Source organism: Cajanus cajan, chromosome 1, assembly GCF_000230855.2.
Source record: "Cajanus cajan strain Asha chromosome 1, NIPB_CcT2T_4, whole genome shotgun sequence".
NCBI classification, from domain to species: domain Eukaryota; kingdom Viridiplantae; phylum Streptophyta; class Magnoliopsida; order Fabales; family Fabaceae; genus Cajanus; species Cajanus cajan.
The window spans coordinates 82,410,129-82,434,168 of record NC_138517.1 but is presented as its reverse complement, the minus strand read 5'-3'; the positions used below and the strand labels follow the sequence as shown (position 1 = coordinate 82,434,168).

Here is a 24,040-nt window from a genome sequence, read left to right as displayed (position 1 = left end):
TTAGGGGGTGTATTGGTTTAGGATTTCGTAAGATTTTAAAAGACTTTTTTTGAGTAAAAAAATTCATTGGTATTCAATCAAGATTTTATGTCACTTAAAAACAATCTAGTGGTATTCAATCTGAATTTTCAAGATTTTTTAAAAAGTCCATTAAAATCCATTAGTATTCATTTGAGATTTTTTACAACTTAAAAGCAATCCATTGGTATTGAAAAATATAAGGATTTTAAAGGATTGTTGTGTGAGAGAGATTTTGAAAGACTTTCTAGTGTTATCTATAAATACCAAATTCATAAAACAATCTCATCCAAACCCATTGGATTTTGAAGAATTGTTTGAAGTGACCTTTCAAGAATTTTCAAGTGAGTTTTTCATTTATTTTTTTTCTATGCTCCTGTCTTCTCCATTTTTTCTATGCTAATAATACTGCACTATTGTTCATTGCTCATATATAATATTGTAGTACTGTTCTCATCTCATTCCCCTATTTTGTGAAACTCCGATATGTAAATGATAGTGTCATTGATTTGCTCTATTTTTTTGTTCGTTCTCTTTAATTGACTTACTTTATTTTATTCAATGTAGTTGAATTTGTTCTTTTATATAACACAAAAAAATGCTTGAAATTTCAACTTTTAATTGGTAATTTTTTTTATAACACACGTCAATAAAAGAAAAAGGTGAAAGATGAAATTGATATCATAATCTCTACAATATATATATATATATATATATATATATATATATATATATATAAGATGAATTTGTTAGGGTTTATGTGAGTAAAATGAGATGAAAATGGATCTTAGTTGGGGAAGAACACTCTCAGCATAAAAACTGCGATTTCTCTCCTTCCTTAAGTTTGTTACTCTTATCCCCTCCTTTTACGACTCAACAATTATTTTATTTTTTTTACTATGAATTTTTTTTTTATATTGTGAAATTAGGACTTTTTTATATTTTAAAAAAAGAAAATTAATATAAGACATTGCAATATCTAATTTTTTAGGATTTAGGATTTATGTCTTCATTAGCTTATTTTTTTAAAAGAGGAAATATTGTTAAAATATTTGTTAGAATAATTTACATTTATAAATATCGTTAAAAATTATCATATAATATATAACTAAAATAATATTATATATATTGCATATGTAATTAGGTAATTTTTTTGGTGGATTGTGGATTTCCTAATCGACGCTAATTTTTAGCTCCATTTTGAGGTGTAAGATATCATCTACAAGATTTTGCAGGTCAGGGTAATGACCTTGAAAATGAGAAAGAATTGTTCAATCTTCGTCATGCGTAATGTGATCGATAAAATATTTGGTATTTTTAAATCAAGGTTCACAATTTTTAAGTCAGCACCTCCATTTTTATTTAAGACACAAGTAGAACTTGTGTTAGTATGTGTAGCACTACATAACTTTCTACGTAAAGAATGTCGTTCCGATGAATTTCCAATTGAAGTGGGGATGAACCTTCATCTTCAACATTACCAGTTAATGAAGATCATACTTTTGAACCTATTATTCAAACCCAGAAGTAAGAGCGAAAAGACGCTAATGCTTTGAGGACTAATATAGTTATGGATATGTGGGTGAATGTTATTTAAGAGGATAAGATATTATGAAGAATTATTATTATTATTATTTATCTAGACATTATTATTTTTTATTATTTTTGTCTTTGACTCTTTTTAAATTTGAATGTATGAAATTTTTTTTGAAATCTTATCAAATGTCAAAAGTCCACGAAAATTCTACAAAATCCCACAGAATCCATTAAAATTCTGATTTAAAAGTCTTGCAGAATCCATTAAAATCCTGATTTTAAGTCTTGTAGAATCCTGCAAAATCTTAAAAGTCATAAAAATCCTGCAAAGTCTTTTAAAATCCGCATGATTTTTTTTAACTAAAAAAGTCCTTTAAAATCTTAATCCAATACACCTCCCTTAAATTATTTTATTTGGTGATGGTGGATTGGTAATTATAAAATGTAATAATGTCTTAAAGAAACGTGTGTAACAAAATTTATAGATATCCTTTTCTTTCTATATTTTCTCCTTACATTAATACATTACTAGGAAACTTATTTTATTCCTCCAATTATTCAATATATTTCCTTTAGATTTTGGGTTTGTGCTAACAAATTTTCGTACATTTTTTTTCGATTTTCTTTTGCTCATTTTTATCACTAGGTTTATATGATCTCCCCAATGTATTATTCTTTTCGACAAAAGTAAATTTGAAGCTTATTTTTTTACTCATTGTTTTTTTAAATTTTTTTATTTGGAATTTCATTTTTATTATTTTTCTTTTATTTCATCTTTTTTCAAAAATATTTGATTTTAAGTTAATTCATCTTCTTTATTATAAGTATTTTTTCTCCTTTTCTTTGGTAGTGAATTAAGTTCATTATTTATGGACTGTGGTAGAAAGTTGAAGTAGTATGTACTTAATCTCAAATTCAAACTATATTGTTGTCATTGTATTTTTGGTAGATCAAAAATGAAAGTTTATTTCTTGTCATATGATAATTTAACATTATTGATACATTATATGGCATTTATATATATATATATATATATATATATATATATTTATTTATTTATTTATTTATTTTATTTTAAATCTCATATTAATCTTACCTTAATAATATTATGAGTTGATTAAAAAATATATTGTGCATTGCACGGGAAACAAACCTGATAAGTTTATAAAGTTGCAATATTATCTTATTTTACTTAATTTTGTCTTACTTATATCAAAGCGAACAACTTCGTCATATATTCTATATGCAATAATTTTTCTTTTTTTTATATTATTTGCATGCAATAACTTTTCTTTATAATAATCTTTCTCCATGTGATTTTTCACAAAAAAAAAAATAATTGTAGAAAATTGAAATTGTAATGACATAATAAATCATTAATTATATTAACTATTAGTTATACTAATTATTAATTATTTGTTATAAACAATTTTAAAATGAATATAAATAATAAAATTATGCTAAAATTTCTTTCACAAAATCCTCGGAAAAAATATTTCATGTATAGAAAATTGCAACATCAATCTACATTAAAAAAAATTATGATGTAAAATAAATAAGAAAAAGTATGTCAAAATTTTATTTCACAACATTCAGGAAAAGAATATATCGCATATAAGAAATTATAATAGAAATTGACTTAAAAAATTTAATTATGGAAAATTGAAATTATAAACCTATAAATAATGTAAAAAAATATAATAAAACATTAATTTTATTATTTATTGATAGTTTAATGATATAAATATAAATAATAAAAATGAATAACTTTTATTTGTTTCTATATATAAGACTCGATTACTTATTTTTATATATTTTTTTAAAAAAATTACTTACATATTACTCTTATTTCTTAATTAATATTCATATATGTTTTAACCAATTAAAGTATATGTCATCCATTATTTTTCTCTCTTGAATGATACTCACCTTTCTCTTAACAATTTAGAGTGTATATTTTTTTAAAGAGTTTATAATTAATATGTTTTACCAAATTAAGATAACATATTTTAATTAAGAAGGATATTTTAATTTAAAAATAATTAATATACGAGATAATATGCATTAAGTTTTATATAAATGAACAATAAATTGTTATAAGTTGAGTCTTAGAGCATCTCCAATATGGAGTACTTGTGGTGTATCTTACTAACAAGGAATGATCCTTATTAATTGTAACATTATACTTGTTAAGCCACGTTTCTTATTGACTTGATTTATATTGAAGGACTTGAGGTGTGATGAAAAGGTGCTGAAATATTTTTATTTCTCCTCTTAGGTTCCAATTAGTCATAGAGTCACAATTCTAGAGGTTGAATATTTTTTTAATTTTTGGAGCTTAATTTCTTTTTTCCACCTTGGAGATTCTATTTCCTTCTTTTCTTAGATTTTTGGGGGCTTTAGAGATAGGGTTTTGTAGCTAGTGGTGATTCAGAGCAATTTGGAGTTGAGAATTATATGGTGTAGGTGTGAAGCTCGTGTTGTTGGAGCTTGGAACCTGTTTCTTCTTTTTCTCTTTTCCTTCTCGGTTTGGCTCGAAGTCAGGGTAAGAAAAGTTGAAATGTTGAGCTGTTGAATGAATTGTGAACTTAATGTTTATAGAATCTCTGACATTTGTAGTTGTGGTGATTGATTTAAAACAGGTTGCATGTTGAAATTGGGATTTTGGTATTTTTGATGAAAATTTAAGAAGTTGATGACTTCCTTAAGTTGTTGTTGAGATATGTTTTTTTTTCCTTTGATTTCTATGTTGCATGTTGTTATAATTGGAAGATTTCAAGGTTGTATGCATGGATTATTGTATAAGTAGAGAGGATTTTGAAATTTTAGCGGTGTTCATAGTTGTTAATATGTTTTTCATTGATGTAGAAGTTTCTTGATTTTGGAGACTAAGTATGAGTTTTTACACTGAGTGTGAAAATTAGAAAATGTCTCTAAAAGATCAAGGTTAAGCATGATTTTTTACACTTAGCTTGAGAATTAGATGTGTCTCTAGAGAATTAACATTGAGCATGACATTTCAAAATAAATTATCAATAAATAAAAATAATTTTGTAATATGATCTAAATTATTTATTATGAATCATATATATATATATATATATATAATTTATATATTTAATAATATCTATTCATAAATTTTTTAAATATAATTTATATATTAGTAAAAAAAAATATAATTTATATATACAATTTATTATAAAATTTAATTATATAATAAACATGTTTGTATATTTCATAGATTAAAATATCAGTTTTATTAAATACTCATTAAATTTTATTAGTCACTTGACAAAATTAAATAAAAATGCATATGGTTCCTAATCTGATCAGTTTAATCTGATCCAAAATAAAAATTGACAGAATTTATTAGACTAAATTTTAAAGATCTACATTTGATTTGAACTTGGAATTTAAAGTTCAAATCCTATGATTGTTTTGTTGATCAAGTTAGAATTATCTCGATAAACTTGATTCATTTTATTCGTTCTACCCGAAAGACTGAATTATTTGAGAATCATTTTGATATAATATTAGTAGAATAATTTTTTAGATGGACAATCTATGAATCGATAGCTAATACATGAATATTGAGTATTATTGAACTCATAGTATGTAACTTTTTTTTTTATTAATCAAGAGACATCCCACACTTTTATTTGATATTTAACTAATTTCTTCTACTAAATCATCCTATAAAATATATTTTCAATGATTACTTTGTCACGAGAATTTAACTGGAATATTTAATTAGAGAATACAAGTGATTATATGGAACCACTAGTGTCGGTCAATTTGATGTAAACTTGAGAAACATGAAATTCTATTTCTTCTTGTTTATAAAAATGGACAATCATCCCAACAAATAAAATTACAAAATCATTCTATAGAACGAAATCTTGTGGGGCTTAAGCCAGGTGAAAGGCGTAGTCTTTGGTAGAGCCAATAGTCCATGTTACCGCATTTATTTATATTTAAACAAAGCACTCAGGCCCACAACCACTTTTCGTACAGCAAAAATTTCCATCCTCATATTTCAAAGCCCAGGCCAACTTTTTCTTCTTTTCTTATGGGACATAATCTACACAAAGTTTCAAAAACTGATAATTAAAAATTAATTTATAGTTGTGATAACATATTTTCGTGGCTGATTGAATATAGTGGGGCACTTTATCAAGTTATTTATGTAAATGGGACTGTTTTTAAACAATGTACATCTTTGGAGTAGTTTTTAACGGTGTCGCTATGGGCTATTGCGACACCAGTGACACATGGAATTTTTGAACTCCAAGAAAACCATGAAAGCCATATTTATAAAGTCGCTACAGTCTATAGCGACACAAAACGGCTTCAATGAAGTCGCTATAGCCTACAACGTCACATTTTTAATATAATTTTTTTTAAAATATAAGTAAATAGTTTAAAAAAAAACGAATTTGTACAAGTGGCGCTATGGCCATAGCGCCACTTTCATAAATATTTAAATACTTATAAAGGAAAAAAAAATATATAAAATAAAGAAATTACAGAAAAGATTTATATATATATAGATTTAAATTAAATTAAATTCATAATACAAAATGTTTGGCGCTATAGCCTATAGCGACACCAAGTCGTTATGACCCATAGCGACACCAAGTCGCTATGAGCCATAGCGCCTTTTTAAAAAAATTCATATAATTTAATTTAAAATTACATTTTTTAAAAACTTAATTTTATTTTTATAAATATATAATAAATAACTCAGTTTATTATTTTTAGTTAACATTTCTATTATTTTCGTTTTTATTTTTTATTTTTTTCTTACACAGTGTCGTTATGGATTACATTGTTTTTGTTAGTCCATCAATGGTGCTGGCCCAGCCTATAGCGACACTGATGTGGCTCATTCCAGCCCAACCTAAACCAAAAATAAAAAATGTTACGTGTCATGGGTGTCGCTATGGGCCATAGCGACACCGTTGTAAACAGTCCCAAAGGTGTAATTAGTTACAAAACAGCCCCATTTGCGTAAAATAGTTTTGAAACAGTCCCACTATGGTCAAAAAGCCTATTTTCGTTGATCACCCTTATCATTAAGGTAAACGTATTTAATTTTTCAAAAAGTAAAAAAAAAAAAAAATTGACATTGCATACATAATTTTTCTATTTCAGTACACACACCGAAGAAGGAGAAACATTTGCATTAGACATGCTGGCAGGCTCACAAGGGAAGACTGAGCTAAAGCCACTCTCATAAAATTACAATGCTTTCTTATTTAAAAAAAAAATGAATAAATAAGGTATGTGTAGGCGAAATCTCATAAAAATTCTATGTAATTTGTTCTAACAACAGTAATATAAAGTTGTGGGGATGATTCCTCTCTCCTACAAGGATAATGTCATATACAAAAGTAATAAATGGAATAGCTTGAGACCTCTGCACTTCACCCCATTTATTGAGTATATCCAATAATACCATAATTATGTATCTAACTCTAACAGAGTTTCTACATGCCCAAGAAGGCAAGAACTGTAGTAGGACATGTATGTTATCGATTAAGCATGAAAAATGTGCCGTCATTGAGTAAATTGCTATGATAAAATTAAGAATAAAATTTCACCTTGCTTATCACCCTCCATTTTTGTGGTGCATTTAGGGGAAGAAAAAAACACACTGTACATTACTTTGATTAAGGGAAAGGAAAGTTTGTCAGATTAAATTTAAGTGAAATGAAGAAATTTTCAAGCAATTGCTTGAGAACTAAACATCCGTTAAACGTTGAATCAGAATAAACTGTTCGCACAAATTCTCTCTCTCACTATCCTCTATTATTTTATATATTCATAGTACTTCTTCTTTCATTATTCTTTTTTAATTTTATAGTTTTCTGTTGTTGAATTCAGGGAACCAATTCACCTCCCGTTGGTTTTCAACATTCAAAGCAAAATTTACAAGGATAAATTATTTTTTTTCTAAGTTTATTTTTACGATTTAATTTATTCTCACTATTTTAAAATGGTTCTATATGATTCTCTAAATTTTTAAAAAAATATTAATTATTGTTATTTTGTCCAAATTAACAGTAATTGTGTTAATAAAATTAGATGAAAGAAAATTATTTTTTCTTTAAAACTCGATGGCCAAACTAAACATTTTAAAATAAATGAGACCAAATTGAATATTTTAATAATAAAATTTGTGTTGGTCAAATATTATTTTAATATAAGAGTATATTAATTCTCGATTGTCATTTTTAAAATAGTACATTGATCATGTTTATAAGTCAAAACATATTAAAATAATTATTTTATTTCTCTTTAAAATATTTTATTCATGCCTAAAAATTATTTTATATTGAATTAAAATAATAAATAAATAAATATTAATTATATATTTATTATTTTTAGTTTTTTTAGTAGTTTTAGATTGGTTGACCTGCTAGTTATAATATAAAAAATTAGGTTAATGGACCAATGTATGAGACTAATTGAACTAGGTGATCCAATCCAAATTTTAAATCAAAATTTAAAATTGAAAATAATTTATCAAAAAAAAAGTTAATTACCTTAATAAGATCATAAATAAATAACAAATTGGGTATTTAAAATTAAAAAAAAATTACAAAATGAAGAAGGAATTGTTTGATAAAAAAAATCAAATTTATCTAAAAAAAAGTTAGATATTATTATTCAATTTATTTCCACTATTTTTAGAATCTTCAATTTGATTTCAATGAATTGATTTGATTATCTAATTTTAAAAAAATGTTAAATATTGTCTTCTCATAAAAAAAAAAAAGTCAGCGTTCAAATGTCTTTTTTTTAAAGGACAACATTAAATATTTTTTTAAAAATTAGAATTTGAAATTAAACTATTTAAAAATACTGCTACCAAAATATAATTTATCCAATATATAAAAAGTATTTTTATGTTTTTATTTTGGGCATCACAATCAAAGGGTGTGACAATTCGTAGTCCATATCCTGATTCCTGAGTCCATGAAAAAGGTACGTTAAAATGAAATGCAGATAGAGAGATAACTTTGAATTTAGCGCTCTAAATCACGTACATGAAGCATGACACGACGCAACGCAATGGGTCGAAGCTCTTTGGACTTTGGCTGAGCTCCAAAGTGTAATCATCACTATTTTGTGATTTTGGTCCAGAAGAGCCTGCTTGATGTAGCACGGAAACAGCAAAGCCCAAACTAGACAAAAAGGAATACAGCACACCTCCTTTTTTTTCTTTTTTTTTATTTATAAGTACACCTCCTTTATTATTTTTAAAAAAATTATAAAATATTGTAGTTTTTTTTTAATTTTCTAATTTTACACTTTTAACTTTTAATTTACTACTTTCTTCTTCTTTCTCACACACTTTTTTTCTTTTAATTTTCACATGCTACCAAAATAAGTGAGGTGAAAGAAAGGTAAAGGGGTGCATGTAAAAATTGAAAAAAAAAAAAAATGTGTGAAAAAAAAGTATTAAATTAAATATTGTGGATGTAAAATTAAAAAATAAAAAATACAAAAATACAAAAATAATTTTAAAAGAAAAATAATAATAATTTTTTTAAAAGCAGGTGTACTTATAAAAAAAAAAAAAAAAGGAGGTGTATATATCATGAATCTAAGCAAAAACAAGGTTGGCCCAACACGGTTTTCAGAAGTTGATAGGCCAAGGTTCTTAAAATGGGATCTATCATAACAAACAGAACAATGTGTCAGCTACGCTTAGCAGGCTCGGCCCAATTATCACACTCAAAGAGTTGTTGGTCCGAAGTTTGTCATAAACTTCACTTGCTTATTAAACTCAATAAATATATTTAATAAAAACATTTTTGTAAAAAAGTAATATTTGAGACATAATAAATTAAATCTTATAAAAATAGTTAAACCAATTTTAAAATTTAAATTCTATAATAAGAACGAAAAGTGGTACTAATTTAATCTAATGCCAATTCATTGATTTCAAATTGAAATTTCATGAATATAATTTTTGCTAATTACAAAATATTTAACATATATAACCATTTCAAATATATTTTATAAAAAAAAATTGTAATACATGGATATTATAAAATAATTATTTCTAGAGGCACTTATGATCTAAACCTGTTAGATAATGGTGTTGAATGTTGACACTAGATAAATCTAAGCATAGTAAAAACAAAATTCGACTTACCCATAATTAGGTCATCTCAAGCAAATTCATATTGATTTCACCTGTTATGTTTCGATAAAAGGATAGTAGTTGGAGAATCTCTAGTGATACAAACTCTAAGAGGATTTAGTCGTCGTCCTAACCTATAATATTCGATAAGTGTAACTTACTTTTTATAAAGCCCTTTTTTCCCTTTATATATATATATATATATATATATATATACATATCGATGTCATATTAAGGATACAATTTTTTTTCTTCAATATCAATCCCTTGAAATATGCCTTGATTTTATTTCATATAATGAGCATATAAATCACATTTATAATCATAATTAAATATGTGCAAAAATAATGAAAATTACTACTTTAATTAGTTTTAGAAAACCAACTCGCTAAGAAACCCGTGTGTGACCCTGAATTTTGCCTGCTCGATCGGATGGAAGTTGGAGGATATGTGACATTATGCTTAATCGTTAATGGTATAAAAAGTCTTTACTCAATCAATGCGGTCAACTGAAAATTTGGAGGATACATAGACCTCCAAGTTCAAGCATTAAGAGCTTGAAGAGTCTCAAACTGGCCAGCTTGGTCAGTTGGAGAGTTGGACAATGCAAGTTATAAATTGACATGGTCATATGTAAATTGATTTTGTCATGATATACATAACCAATTGTATATGACATTACTTGCTTTGTAATAAAACTTTATTAATAACAACAACTTTCCTTTTCTTGTGTTCCTCATTAATATTTATATACAACACTTCATTTCAAATCGAGTGATCCAATATATTAAAAGAAAATATTTTCTTTTGCTGTGTTGGATCACCCAATTTGATTGAGTACGAGTACAGGTATGAGTAATGCTCAATTTATTAAATCAGATATGGGGACGAGGATGTGTATATACTTACTCGCCTTGCATTCATACTTGCTTTTAAATTTATAGATAAATATATTTTTTAGAATTTAGTAAATCATTTTACATGTAAATTGATTTTGTCATGATATACATAACCACTTGTATATGACATTACATACTTTGTAACAAAACTTTATTAATAACAACTTTCCTTTTCTTGTGTTCCTCATTAATATTTATATACAACACTTCATTTCAAATCGGGTGATCCAATATAGTAAAAGAAAATATATTTTTTACTATGTTGGATCACCCGATTTAATTGAGTATGAGTGCGCGTATTAGTAATGCTCAATTTATTAAATCAGATATGGGGATGAGGATGTGTATATACTTACTCACCTTGCATTCATATTTGTTTTTAAATTTTTAGAAAAATATTTTTTTAGAATTTACTTGAAATTTATGTAATTCTTACTCTAATTTAAATTTATGCCAAATAAAATTAAATATATATTTCTTTTAACTTATACTCTACATTGGAATTCTTGTTTTTTTTTAATTATTTAATTTTTGAGCAAATATAGATATATTTGATACATGATGGAGATGAGGGTAAGACACAAATTTTATACCTTCCAAATATGATGATGAGAATGAGTATATGATATGAGGGATATTGAAACCCACACCCACCTGACCCGTTAGTATAAAAATAAAATAAATAAAAAATATAATATATTTTTTTAGATTTGTTAATTCATTATATTATTTATTTAATGTAATAAAATATGTTATTTTTTTTATTAAATCATGCGTCTAATTTTATGTGATAAATATTTATATTTAAAAATATTTATATATAAAAATTCATATTAACAAATTGTTAGTTTAAGTTGTAAAGAACTCTATCTTCTTGCATAAGTTATTGAGGTAACTAATCAAATTCTCTAATAAAAGTTAATTCTCAATGAAACGGATAGTAAATTTTATGTCAATAATATAATTATAAAAAATAAAGACTTACAATTATTATTTTATTTAAGGTATATAAAATATGAGGAGTGACTTTAAGTGTTGAAGTGTTTTAATGTGAAAAAGCAAGGTTGTGTCAATTTGTCTCGAAACACCACATACTAGTGGTCCTCTTGTCACCAGTTTGAACAAATTTGTGAAACTGATTTTAAATATATTTATATAAAAATGTTATATTAATTTAAAATAAGTTTATAAAACTGATATAATAGGTATCTATTTTCCTTTTTCTTTTTTTAAGATTCCAACAAGATACGAAGCTGGAGGGTGGGAGTTGGAAGTATTATTGCATGATTGACAAATAAACAAATGGAAACCGCTTTTTTAAAATCAATCTTGGTATTGACCCATGCAACTTATTCTTTTACTATTCAGAAAAGTGGAAAACAACATGGAATTCGCCTTTGCAATCGTCTTTTTGTCAATAAATAAATAAATCAGTGGTGGCTGTGGGCTTGAGTTGAGTTGGGTGGGGACTCTACCTCCCATCGCATAATTCTAACCAAATAAATCCTTTCGGATCTCCAAGGGTTAGGATTTGAATGGTCCTCCTATTCTGCACTCACATCCACTTGTTTATACTTTCCATTAGTGTCTCTCTTTTTCAATATTCCACACTTTTAGTATGACTTATATTTACACACAAAACACTTGAATGATAAAAAAATTAAAATAAGTTAAACACTATTTCTCTTTTGTGTATTTCTTACATTAAGTTAAGGTGTCCAGTTATGCAAAAGATACACCTTATAGAGTAAAAATCCACCGTCTGAAGCTCTTGATCTGAAGAGGAAACAGACAAAAAAGTTTAAGACTCGTTTAAATTTATTTTAGACCTACTCTTAAAGTACTACCGACTTCTCCAATCTTCAGTCAATCATTCACTCTAAGTGAGGTCTTCTTTAATTGGAGACTATTTTTTAGTTGTTTTAGTAAATATCATTGCACCTTTTTACCTGTGCAAATAATTTTAAATCATTGTTTTACACTATTATTTTATATTGAACGTGTTTTAAATTTGTAAGACATCAAACATTTATTTATAAAATAGGAGGATGATTTGTGAAAATACAACATTACACTAGCAGTGTAATGTATACATCACTTAAATAAATAAAGAGGAGAACCAATCCCAAGCGTGTGGTACAGTGGTAGGAGTTGATCCACGCTTAAATAAGGTCAGGGGTTCGAATCCTGTCTTGTGTATACTGTTAAATCTTGGGATTAGCTTATCTCATCCTTTGAGGTGCCTCCAACCTAACGAGAAGATTAGTCACCGCTATCGGCGGTGGATACTCTAGGATGAAAAAAAAAATAAAAAAAAATGGCATGTTTGGATGATGGATTCTGTGCTGGATTGTGAAATGACCATCACCCGTAATTTTGCAACTTCATTATTGCCCCCTTTGTACCGCAGCCTGGCATTGAAAATTGATTATAGCATCTTTTCCCTAGCTAACCAGTGGCTTGGTTGAATCCACTATGCTCAAGTGATAATCACATAAACTTTTTTTTTTCTTCAAAAAGTAACGAACACAAAAAAATATCCGTGATTAAAAAATAATGAAAAGGGACAAGTGGTGAGGGATGGATGAATTAGAGCAACGTTTAATCTCATAGGAGAACATACAAAATTGAGACCCAATGGGCACATGCTGACGAGTTTTGAAGTTTGGAGAATTAGAACCAAATTGGAATAAAACCAGATAGAGCACCCAATACAAATACTGGCAAAAGAGGGGAATAAAACAAAAAGAATAACAGAGGTTGACAATATATATATATATATATATATATATATATATATATATATATCAATAAGGTGCGGTTAAAAAGATTTCCAAAAGGCGTTTTTATCTTATTTTTAATGATTTTTCACAAATTATTTTCTTTTTAATTTTTTTGAGAGATGTTTTCTTTTTTAATTAAGTAAAGCAATTAACGTTTTCTTAGAATTTTAATTTATCTATTTATTTTCAAACTTATCTACTAATATTTTAATCCATACAATGCACATACATACTTATTATATATAACTAAGGTTTATAATAAATTATATATAAAAACAAATATTAAATTTTGATACATAAATAATATTTAAAAATTTTATAAACTGATATTTTTTAAATATATAAATTATATTTAGATTTATGATAAATAGTTTATATTGTAACATAATTTTTTATTTTAAAATATGGATATTTGATTCATAAATATTTTTAATAAATAAAAATTGAATTTGATAAAAAGTTAAAGAAATTTCTACAAACATTTTTGTCGAAAAAAAATCTTAAAAATATTATTATGCAAGATAATAACTTCATGTTTAATATTTAAGGATCTACGAGGAATACCTTTTTTTTTTAATTCAAAATAGATTTAAAGTATTATGCTAGGAAATAAGGTTTATCATGAGTTAAGTGATTTGTCTTTGTTTAAATTTGGTCCTTGTTTTTGCTAGATTGTTTTTTAAAACATAAACCCAACCCCGATCAACCAAAGTCTAAAAAAAAATGAGAATAAAGTTGAGTCAATCCAATTTTGTTACACTGTATTATTTTTAATTATGTATAGTTTAATCGTAAGATAAAAGAAGTGCAAAACTTACATTAATTATATTTTACAATATGTTTTAAAATAAATAATTTTATTATAAATATAATATTAAGTTATAAAAATGTTAATATCAAGTTTGATTCCCACATTTGTTAAAATAGTCTTTGGTCATTGGAAGTTATGTCTTGCAAACATAGATTAGTTAGAGCTGTCAAAATAGGTTAGTCTGGTCCATATGGACCAACTTACCTTGACCTATTTTAAAAATGGGCCTACCTAACTTGATCCATTTTTAATTTTCTCAAAATTTTTCTGGCCCGGTCCAGCTCACCACGGGTTGGTGGGTCATACAAGTCAGCTCACCACCCACCAAAAATTAAAAAAAATATATCAACGAAATTCAAAATTTTAAATTAATTATAAATTAACATAATAGTCATAAAATTAGCATCAATAATAGTCATAAGTCATAACTCATCATACAAAATTAAATACAAATCATGATAAAAGTTCAAAATATTTTTTTTTTAATATCTCATCATACAAAATTAACTATAAATCATAATCAAATTTCCATTGCAAAAAAAATTGGTGGGCTGGTGGGATGTCCGACCCACCACGGGTTCAGCCCAGGAGGGCTGGGTTTAGATATACCCATTTATTATAAAACTTCAATTTTTTTGGCTCGGACCAACCCATTTTCAAGGTGGGCCGGGTTGGCCCACAAGCCACAACTCATTTTGACGGCTCTAAGATTAGTCAATTTTAAGACATTGTGTAAACTATATTCATGAAAAAATTATTAATCTAGATTGAGTCAGTTAGACAACCTAGAACATAGCTCAAACTCATCTTAAAAATATACCAAGTTTAATTTCAAAATTCAAACCCATCTAAATCAACCTCAAGCTAGCATAATATGTTATTTGTGGTTCATGTGCATAATAAAGATTCAAAGATAACATATCAACTCCTATATGTTAAACATGAACAATTATTTTGTACAAAAGTGGTTTTATGAACTTTTCTTTGATGAGAATATTTTTAGGGGGGTGTATTGGATTAGGATTTTAAAGGACTTTTTTAGTAAAAAAAATCCTGCCAATTTTAAAAGACTTTGCAGAATTTTCATGACTTTTAAGATTTTGCAGGATTCTACAAGATTTAAAATCAGAATTTTAATGGATTCTATAAGACTTTTAAATCAAGATTTTAATGGATTTTGTGGGATTTTATGGAGTTTTGACATTTGATAAGATTTAAAAAAAAATTCATACATTCAAATTTAAAAAGAGTCAAAGATAAAAATAATTAAAAAAACAACAATGTCTAGATAAATAATAATAATAATTCTCCATAATATTCTATCATCTTTTTATAGCATCCACTATCAATTGTAACAATTCATTGGAATCCTCCTTGGTCCAAGCTTCATAGTTTTCTTTCTCTTTTCCTTTTTCTTTATTATTTCCATGTGAATCTCCCATTTGAATTACTAAAACAATATATGTTGAAAACTAGTTATATAAATAATTATGGATAAGAGACAAAATCAATAAAATTATATTATTATTTTTAGAAGCACACCAATTATACAAGATCGAATATATATTGGCTATCCAAATGAATCAAATATCTCAATCATTATAAAAAAAATATAAAAACAAAAATATAGAAACAAAAGATAATTTTTTATATAAAAAAAATTAGTATATTCGATACTGAGAAAATATTTAGATATATAATCTTTTTATATAAACGGAAGTATTTAGATATAGAGAATATATCTATATATATATATATATATATTAATTTTAGTTATATATTATATGATAATTTTTAACGATATTTATAAATGTAAATTATTCTAACAAATATTTTAACAATATTTTATTTTTAAAAAAATAAGCTAATGAAGGCATAAATCCTAAACCCTAAAAAATTAGATACTACAATGTCTTATGTTAATTTTCTTTTTTAAAAATATAAAAAAAATCTTAATTTTACAATATAAAAATAAAAAGAAAAATTCATAGTAAAAAAAATAAAATAATTGTTGAGTCATAAAAGGAGGGATAAGAGTAACAAATTCAAGGGAATGAGAGAGTTCGCAGTTTTTATGCTGAGAGGGTTCTTCCCCCAACTAAGATCCATTTTCATCTCATTCTACTCACAGAAACCCTAACAAATTCATCTTATATATATATATATATATATATATATATATATATATATATTTAGAGATTATGATATCAATTTCATCTTTCACCTTTTTCTTTTCTTGACGTGTGTTATAAAAAAATTATCACTTAAAACTTGAAATTTCAAGCATTTTTTTTGTTATATAAAGATACAAATTCAACTACATAGAATAAAATAAAGCAAATCAATTAAAGAGAACGAACAGAAAAATAGAGCAAGTCAATGACACTATCATTTACATATCAGAGTTTCATAAAATAGGAGAATGAGATGAGAACAGTACTACAATATTATGTATGAGCAATGAACAATAGAAAAATCACTTCAAACAATCCTTCAAAATCCGTTGAGTTTGGATGGAATTGTTTTATGAATCTGATATTTATAGATAATACTAGAAAGTCCTTCAAAATCCCTCTCACACAACAATCCTTTAAAATCCTTATATTTTTGAATACCAATAGATTATTTTTAAGTTGTAAAAAATCTCAAATGAATACCAGTGGATTTTAATGGACTCTTTAAAAAATCTTGAAAATCCAGATTGAATACCACTGGATTGTTTTTAAGTGACAAAAAATCCTGATTGAATACCAATGGACTTTTTTACTCAAAAAAAGTCTTTTAAAATCCTACGAAATCCTAAACCAATACACTCCCCTTAGAAATTTTTCTAACTTAACATATAACTTGATTTTATTTATCATAAATATAAAATATAATTTAAATGTTAAAAATATTTATTTATTTAAATTTTAAGCTTAGATATGTTTTTATTCTTTAAAAAGTAAATTTATTTTTAATCATTTAAATTTAAAACTAATATTCATATATAATTTTCTGTAATTTTTAAAAATCTTATTTTAATTTTTTTACTCAAATTTAATTAAGAAATTTGTCAAATTTCACCGCATAAAATTTATCCAACAATACCACTGTTAGTAAAAAAAAATATTAAATACAATTGATATTTTATAATTATTTCAATCTATTACTTTTAAATATGTTATAAAAGACTTGAAGACTAAAACAAAATTTTAAAAATTTACATGAACTAAAAGTATAATTTTAAATTTAAAGGACTAAAAATAAATTTATTTTAAATTTAAAAGACTAAAATATACATATATATTCATATATAATATTTATTTATATACATAATTTATTATAAATTTTAACAATATATAATAAATATTTAGTTTATATGTTAGATGAATTAAAATATTAATTAATTGATAAAGATAAAAAAATAACATATCAAGACATACATATTAATTAATAAAGATCAAAAGATAACATATAAATGAATAAAGATGATAAAAAAAATTACATTTTCTTTAAAAAGATCAAAAGATAATAACATATTAATTAATAAACATCAAAAGACAACATAGATTTTGTTAGACTAATTATATATTGCTAATTTCTTTAAAAAATTAATAATAACTAATAAGGAGTTTAACTTAATTAATTAAATAGTGCGCGTAAATTATTATTAATAAAAAGATAATCCTAATCACATACTCCACTTATAGTAAAATATAAGCCATTTTTTTTCTTCATAAATTGTGAATTTAGATATAAATAAATTAAATTTTTTTAAAATTTTATTTAATAATATAATCTCTAAAATATTCTTTATTCAATTAAGATAATATTTTAAATGATATTTTTATATATTTGTGTATTATTTTAAAAAATTAAAGAGATAACAAACTTATTTATAATATGGTAAACGTTAAGAACACTTTTTTTCCAACATATTTTTATCAATTAAAATTTATAGAATTTGATTAATTTCATATTTATTGAATGAATTTCTTATATAATCGAGTATTTTTTTTTATTGTTATAACTAAAAAAAAAATGCAGAGAGAATGTAATAGAAAATATAAGAATATAGAAGTAGTAAAAAGTAAAAGAAGAAGAATCGGGGAAGACAAGGAAAGCCTAAAAGAGACACGCGAGTCTAAGTTGGCCGCGCGACCGCACAGAAGGCACGCGCCACGGGTTTCCATTGACCCAATAGGTGATCGCCACGTAAGCATAACGAAGGGAGCTTGAATAGCGTCCAGGTTCAATCCCACTTCCCTTTATAATGAAACCTTCATTCTCCTCCTTCTTCCTGAGGAAAACCAACACATTCTACGCTTAGATTAGAATTAGATTCCTTCCAATGGCTCTCGCCGTTACTACCACTTCTTCCTCTTCAGCATCCACTTCCTTCTTCTCGCGTCCAGGATCTTCCTCCGACGCAAATGGTGCTACGCTAATCCCCTTTCCTCATTTCAATTAACATCTCAATTTCTCGCTTTTTATTAACATTCCTCTCTGTTTCTCTTTTCAGCTCCGCAAATCGCTTCGTTTAGGTTTTCGGAGAGGTCCCATGTTTCGTCTGGTGTTGTTAATTTAACTCAGCGACGCTCCTCGGTGACGCCACTCAACGCCGAGCCTCAACGCCACGATTCTATCGTTCCTTTTGCAGCAACTATCGTTGCTCCTGGTACGTCTAATACATTCCCTTGGTTTCATGTATCTTTCTCTGTTAAAGCTTTTTTTTTTCATCCCTTCTAAATGGGGGTAAATCGAGCGTGTTCTGATGTTGTGGTGTGTGATTTGCAGAGGTGGCTGAGAATGCTGAGGAAGATTATGAGCAATTAGCGAAAGGTCTTGAAAATGCTTCTCCTCTTGAAATAATGGATAAGGCCCTGGAGAAATTTGGGAGCGACATCGCTATTGCCTTCAGGTAGATTCTTAGTTTTACGTTTTGATTTTTTGTTTGTGTCGGATTGGATTTGCTTGAGCATATGAGTATTTCTCGTGAATTATTTATTCCAACAAGCTTTGTCTTATTGTCCAGATTATTGGTGAGGTGAAAATTTTAAATGTACCGCAGGAGTTTCCCATAACTAATGTCACGTTCATAGCTTCTAGTAGAGGGTAACGTAGGCAAACATGAGACATGATTTCTAACTTGCTATTGGAGAGAGTAGCGATATATATATTATTGCATGCCTTTCTAATATTTTATAAATAAAGTATTAAATGAAAAATAAATACTTTTAACTTGATAAAAATATGTGAAAATATTACGATTACGAAGCAAGTAGGAAGATTAATAGGATAATGATATAAAAGAGGATTAAGAATTGTTCTATTGGAAAATGTATTTTTTTTAAATAAATTGTTAAATGTTTTCATGTGTTACTCATTGGAAAAACAAAACCAACATGCAATTTGCAGAATCGATATGAAGACAGGACATAAGTAAAATAGATCTATTGTTATCTAAAAGATCCATTAAATTGAAATGTAGCCGACAATTAAGTTTTGTTCCTTTTGTATTATGTTGTGTGACTCATTTGTTCTGCATGTGGGTATTTTTCATAAATACGTTTAGTTGTTAATTGTGTTTGAAAGGTTGGTACTTGAGTTTTGTCGCTCGCAAGTTGTTGCAAAGTATCTTTGTGTAAATGTTGTGCCACATTTCTATGCCTGTAGTGGGTATCTGTTAGTAAGTGCTAGATATCTGGATTTGGGTTTTAATGAGTAGTTTTTTCTTTGCAGTGGTGCTGAAGATGTTGCTTTAATTGAGTATGCCCATTTAACGGGTCGTCCCTACAGAGTTTTCAGCTTGGACACTGGGAGATTGAATCCAGAAACATACAAATTTTTTAACGAGGTTGAGAAGCATTATGGAATTCACATTGAGTACATGTTCCCTGATTCGATTGAGGTTCAAGCATTAGTAAGAACCAAGGGGCTCTTCTCGTTTTACGAGGATGGGCACCAAGAGTGCTGCAGGGTAAGGAAGGTGAGGCCATTGAGGAGAGCTCTTAAGGGTCTCAGGGCATGGATCACTGGACAGAGAAAGGACCAGTCTCCTGGTACTAGGTCTGAAATCCCTGTTGTACAGGTTGATCCTGTTTTTGAAGGAATGGATGGTGGAATTGGCAGCCTGGTGAAGTGGAACCCGGTTGCGAATGTTAACGGTCTAGACATATGGAACTTCCTTAGGACAATGGATGTGCCTGTGAATTCATTGCATTCCCAAGGATACGTTTCAATCGGATGTGAGCCGTGCACAAGGCCGGTTTTACCTGGACAACATGAAAGAGAAGGGAGGTGGTGGTGGGAGGATGCCAAAGCTAAGGAGTGTGGTCTTCACAAGGGTAATTTAAAACAGGAAGATGCTGCCACGGTTAATGGAAATGGAAATGGCTCTGCCGTTGTCACTGACATTTTCAACTCCCAGAATGTGATCAGCTTGAGCAGGACTGGAATTGAGAATTTGGCAAACCTGGAGAGCCGAAAAGAACCCTGGCTGGTTGTGCTCTATGCACCATGGTGCCGCTTCTGTCAGGTAAAACAACAATATACTGTTAAGGTTATGTCACTTAAGGTTCGTATGGTTTGAAAATTTTCATTCTCTAACAAGATGTTTGGTTTGGATTCTAACAGGCTATGGAGGAATCATATGTTGATTTGGCGGAGAAGTTAGCAGGGTCAGGAGTGAAGGTTGCAAAATTCAGAGCGGATGGAGAACAGAAAGAGTATGCAAAGACTGAACTGGGGTTGGGAAGCTTCCCCACAATACTTCTCTTCCCCAAACACTCTTCTCGACCAATTAAGTACCCTTCGGAAAAGAGAGATGTTGATTCTTTGATGGCATTCGTGAATGTATTAAGGTGATGGTCAATTGAGTATCGTGCTCAATGTTCCGTCGTACAATACGTGCAATACCGGCAATAAAATTTCTTCACAGATTTTGGCGATTAACTGAAAATGGGAATGACAGTTTTGATAGCAAAACGAAGATTCTCATCTAGTATCCTGTATAGTCTTAGATACGCTTTCCTCACAAGTATAATTCTTATGGTTATTGTAGTACTCATTTTGTGAGGGGGAATTTGATTTTCTGTTTTCTTAGAGGGTAGATTTATGGTTGAATTATGTTGTTTCTTCACTATAAGAATCAGTTTTATAGATTTGCCAAATTTCCTAGAATGAATGCCGAATAATAATAGACTGTGAAAGCTGGGCTTATGTTCTTATATTGTTTTAGCCAACTGGATCCAAAACCAATTTGGATTTGATCACTGCTTTCTTATTTTCTTGCTCTGCTCCGAGCATGTTATGGCATGTCTATTGAGTATTAGTGCAAATATTATTTCAGATATCCCAAGTTAGTGAGATATATTTCACATACAAGACTCGTTCGATTGAATGAATTACTCGTTACTGATATTTTTTATTTCTGAAAAGGGATACTAATGTTATTTTAGTTCAGGTTAACTTTTAAAATTAGTTTTAAAGAAATATTTAAAATTATAATTACAATTAATGTAAATTCATAAATAAATAATTTCAAGTTCTTACCGTACATGTAAGACTGTAAGATAAAGGGAGCAAAATACTAAAATACAAAAACACAACCGTTTTGAAAGAGAACGCAATTAAGATAAGTTATTATTTTTGAAAAGAAAAATACCTTTTTTCCCTCATGAAAATGATGTAAAATGTAAAAATTATTAATAATTTCAGAATTAAAAAAAAATCTTACATTTAGCTGGCTTCACCAAACTTGTAATTCCTTTTTTTTTTAAACTTTTTTTAAATATTTTTTTATAAATCACAAAAAATAAACAATTACCAAAGACTTTGTTGGTGTTGAAAGGATAAATATGAAAGTAAATTGGGATCAATTCACAAAATATTTATAATGATATTTTTAAATTAGGCTTTTATATAAATAAAATGATATAAAACATGTAATATATAATTATATTTACTAATATATATATATATGTTTAAACATATATAGTGACACATGTTTATAAAAAAAATTGACAAATAAATTTACCATAATAATACAAAAAATTGTGAATTATAAATTTAATTCATAGCACGGATAACCCACACTGGTAGTAAAACATAGAGGAAAGAAAATTTATTTTTTATAAAAATAATGAGGAAATAATTTATAAATCATTAATAAATGATAAGAAATGATAATTAAAATGAGATGTAATTCTACAAAACGACTTACCGTATTTTATGATCTTAAATTTATTTGCATTAATTACTTATTATAAGTTTAGAAATGGAAAATAAATTGTCCAAACCAATAAAGTGAATCCACATTATTCACTTTGGATTTAGATTTTTCTTAGTTCAATTCAATTTGCATTAATTCGATTGAATTTGATTTTGCTTTTTCTTCAAATTCCTTCTCTTATTTCATTAAAATTTGGTTAAGTTTTATTCTTTAAAGGATTTCTTTGCATACCACGCTAACTCTTCACCACTAAATTAATTCGTTTTCTATGGAATATTGTACCACATCTTAACATTTTATATGTTTTTGTAAAAAAAAGAGAAGATTTTATATGTTTTTATTATTTAAAAAATAATTAATTAAGAATGGAAGTAAGTCAACTAATCTCCTAGATGCATATCACTTGGCTTGCTTTTGGGCCTGATTTGACTTACAGTTACACCTATTTATTAATTTAGACAGGTTAATGGTTTTTTTTTAAAAAGAAAATGCCAATTTTGAGGAACGATTATGGCTAAAATTACACGTGCCACGTTTTCTTTCAAATCTCATTTTATATTTTTCTAATTTTTTTAATTATTTTTTTTAAATTGTCAAAGTTCCATGTTACCTTTCTAAATTTTATAAATTCTAAGATTTAGATGATTCAAAATGTTTTTAATAAATCAAATAAGTTGACTTATATTGTAATTAGTTTTTTTATATATTATTATTAAAACATGTTGAAGTTATACATGTGTGAATCTATTTAAAAGGTTTTACTAAAAAATTGGTTTTAAATTAAATTTTTGAAGAGAACCTTGTTAGAAGATTAAGTTAGTCCTTCAAAAAGTCATATGTTATGAAAAACGAAACCTGACTCGAGCATTATTTTTGAGAAATAGATCAAGTGTGATTATGGTGAATCTCACTCTACATGTTAGGAATTGAAAAAAAAAAAAATACTAAATGATACATTGGTGCTCTAATAGCACTGGTGCTTTGATAGTCTGTTATACATCGGGTTACCATTTTTTAAAAAAATGCACTCCCTCCATTATCTATTATTTTAAGTAAAAAAAGAATTAATTTTATGCATATTAAAAAATAATAATTATCTGTATTGAATTTTACTAATTTTATAATATTTTTAAAAAAATTTATCCTTGTTATAAATGTAAAAAAAAGAGTATTGCATTGAAAAATTATGCATTAAAAGAAAAATATTTTAAAGAGATATCATTAAATAAATTATAATTCAAATAATAAAAATTTACTGATATTTAAAAATATATATTTTTAATTTATAATAGAAAATTGAGAAAGTAGAATTAAGCATGTACATGATGGACATGGGACAAGAATGAAGCTATCTATCAAATGCTGGCCCAGTTACCGGGAACATAAAACTATGCACATTATTAGTTATTACATTGTCCAACATTACTCGTGGGTTATGGGACCCAAATTAATATTTACTCTAGTACAAAGTGCTACTTCTGGTTTGTGTGATTTACATAATGCAGACTACTTTCCCGCCTTCATTTCTTTGGATTCCCATTTCAGATGGCTGGACTATTGAACCCTTTTCAAAGAATATTCTATTTCTTCATTAACCAGCTTATTGATGTCCAAACAAAAACA

At 26.9% G+C, this 24,040-nt stretch overlaps 1 protein-coding gene across 1 annotated transcript; it reads left to right on the top strand.

Moving 5' to 3' along the window:
• The first annotated feature begins 18,464 nt into the window (after window positions 1-18,464).
• Window positions 18,465-21,413, top strand: LOC109803660 (5'-adenylylsulfate reductase 2, chloroplastic). Its single transcript, XM_020365335.3, has 5 exons — window positions 18,465-18,620; window positions 18,707-18,862; window positions 18,982-19,105; window positions 19,927-20,722; window positions 20,821-21,413. Exons 1-5 carry the CDS (start codon window positions 18,536-18,538, stop codon window positions 21,049-21,051), a joined length of 1,392 nt encoding a protein of 463 aa, XP_020220924.1. The 5' UTR covers window positions 18,465-18,535; the 3' UTR covers window positions 21,052-21,413.
• The last annotated feature ends 2,627 nt before the right edge of the window (window positions 21,414-24,040 follow it).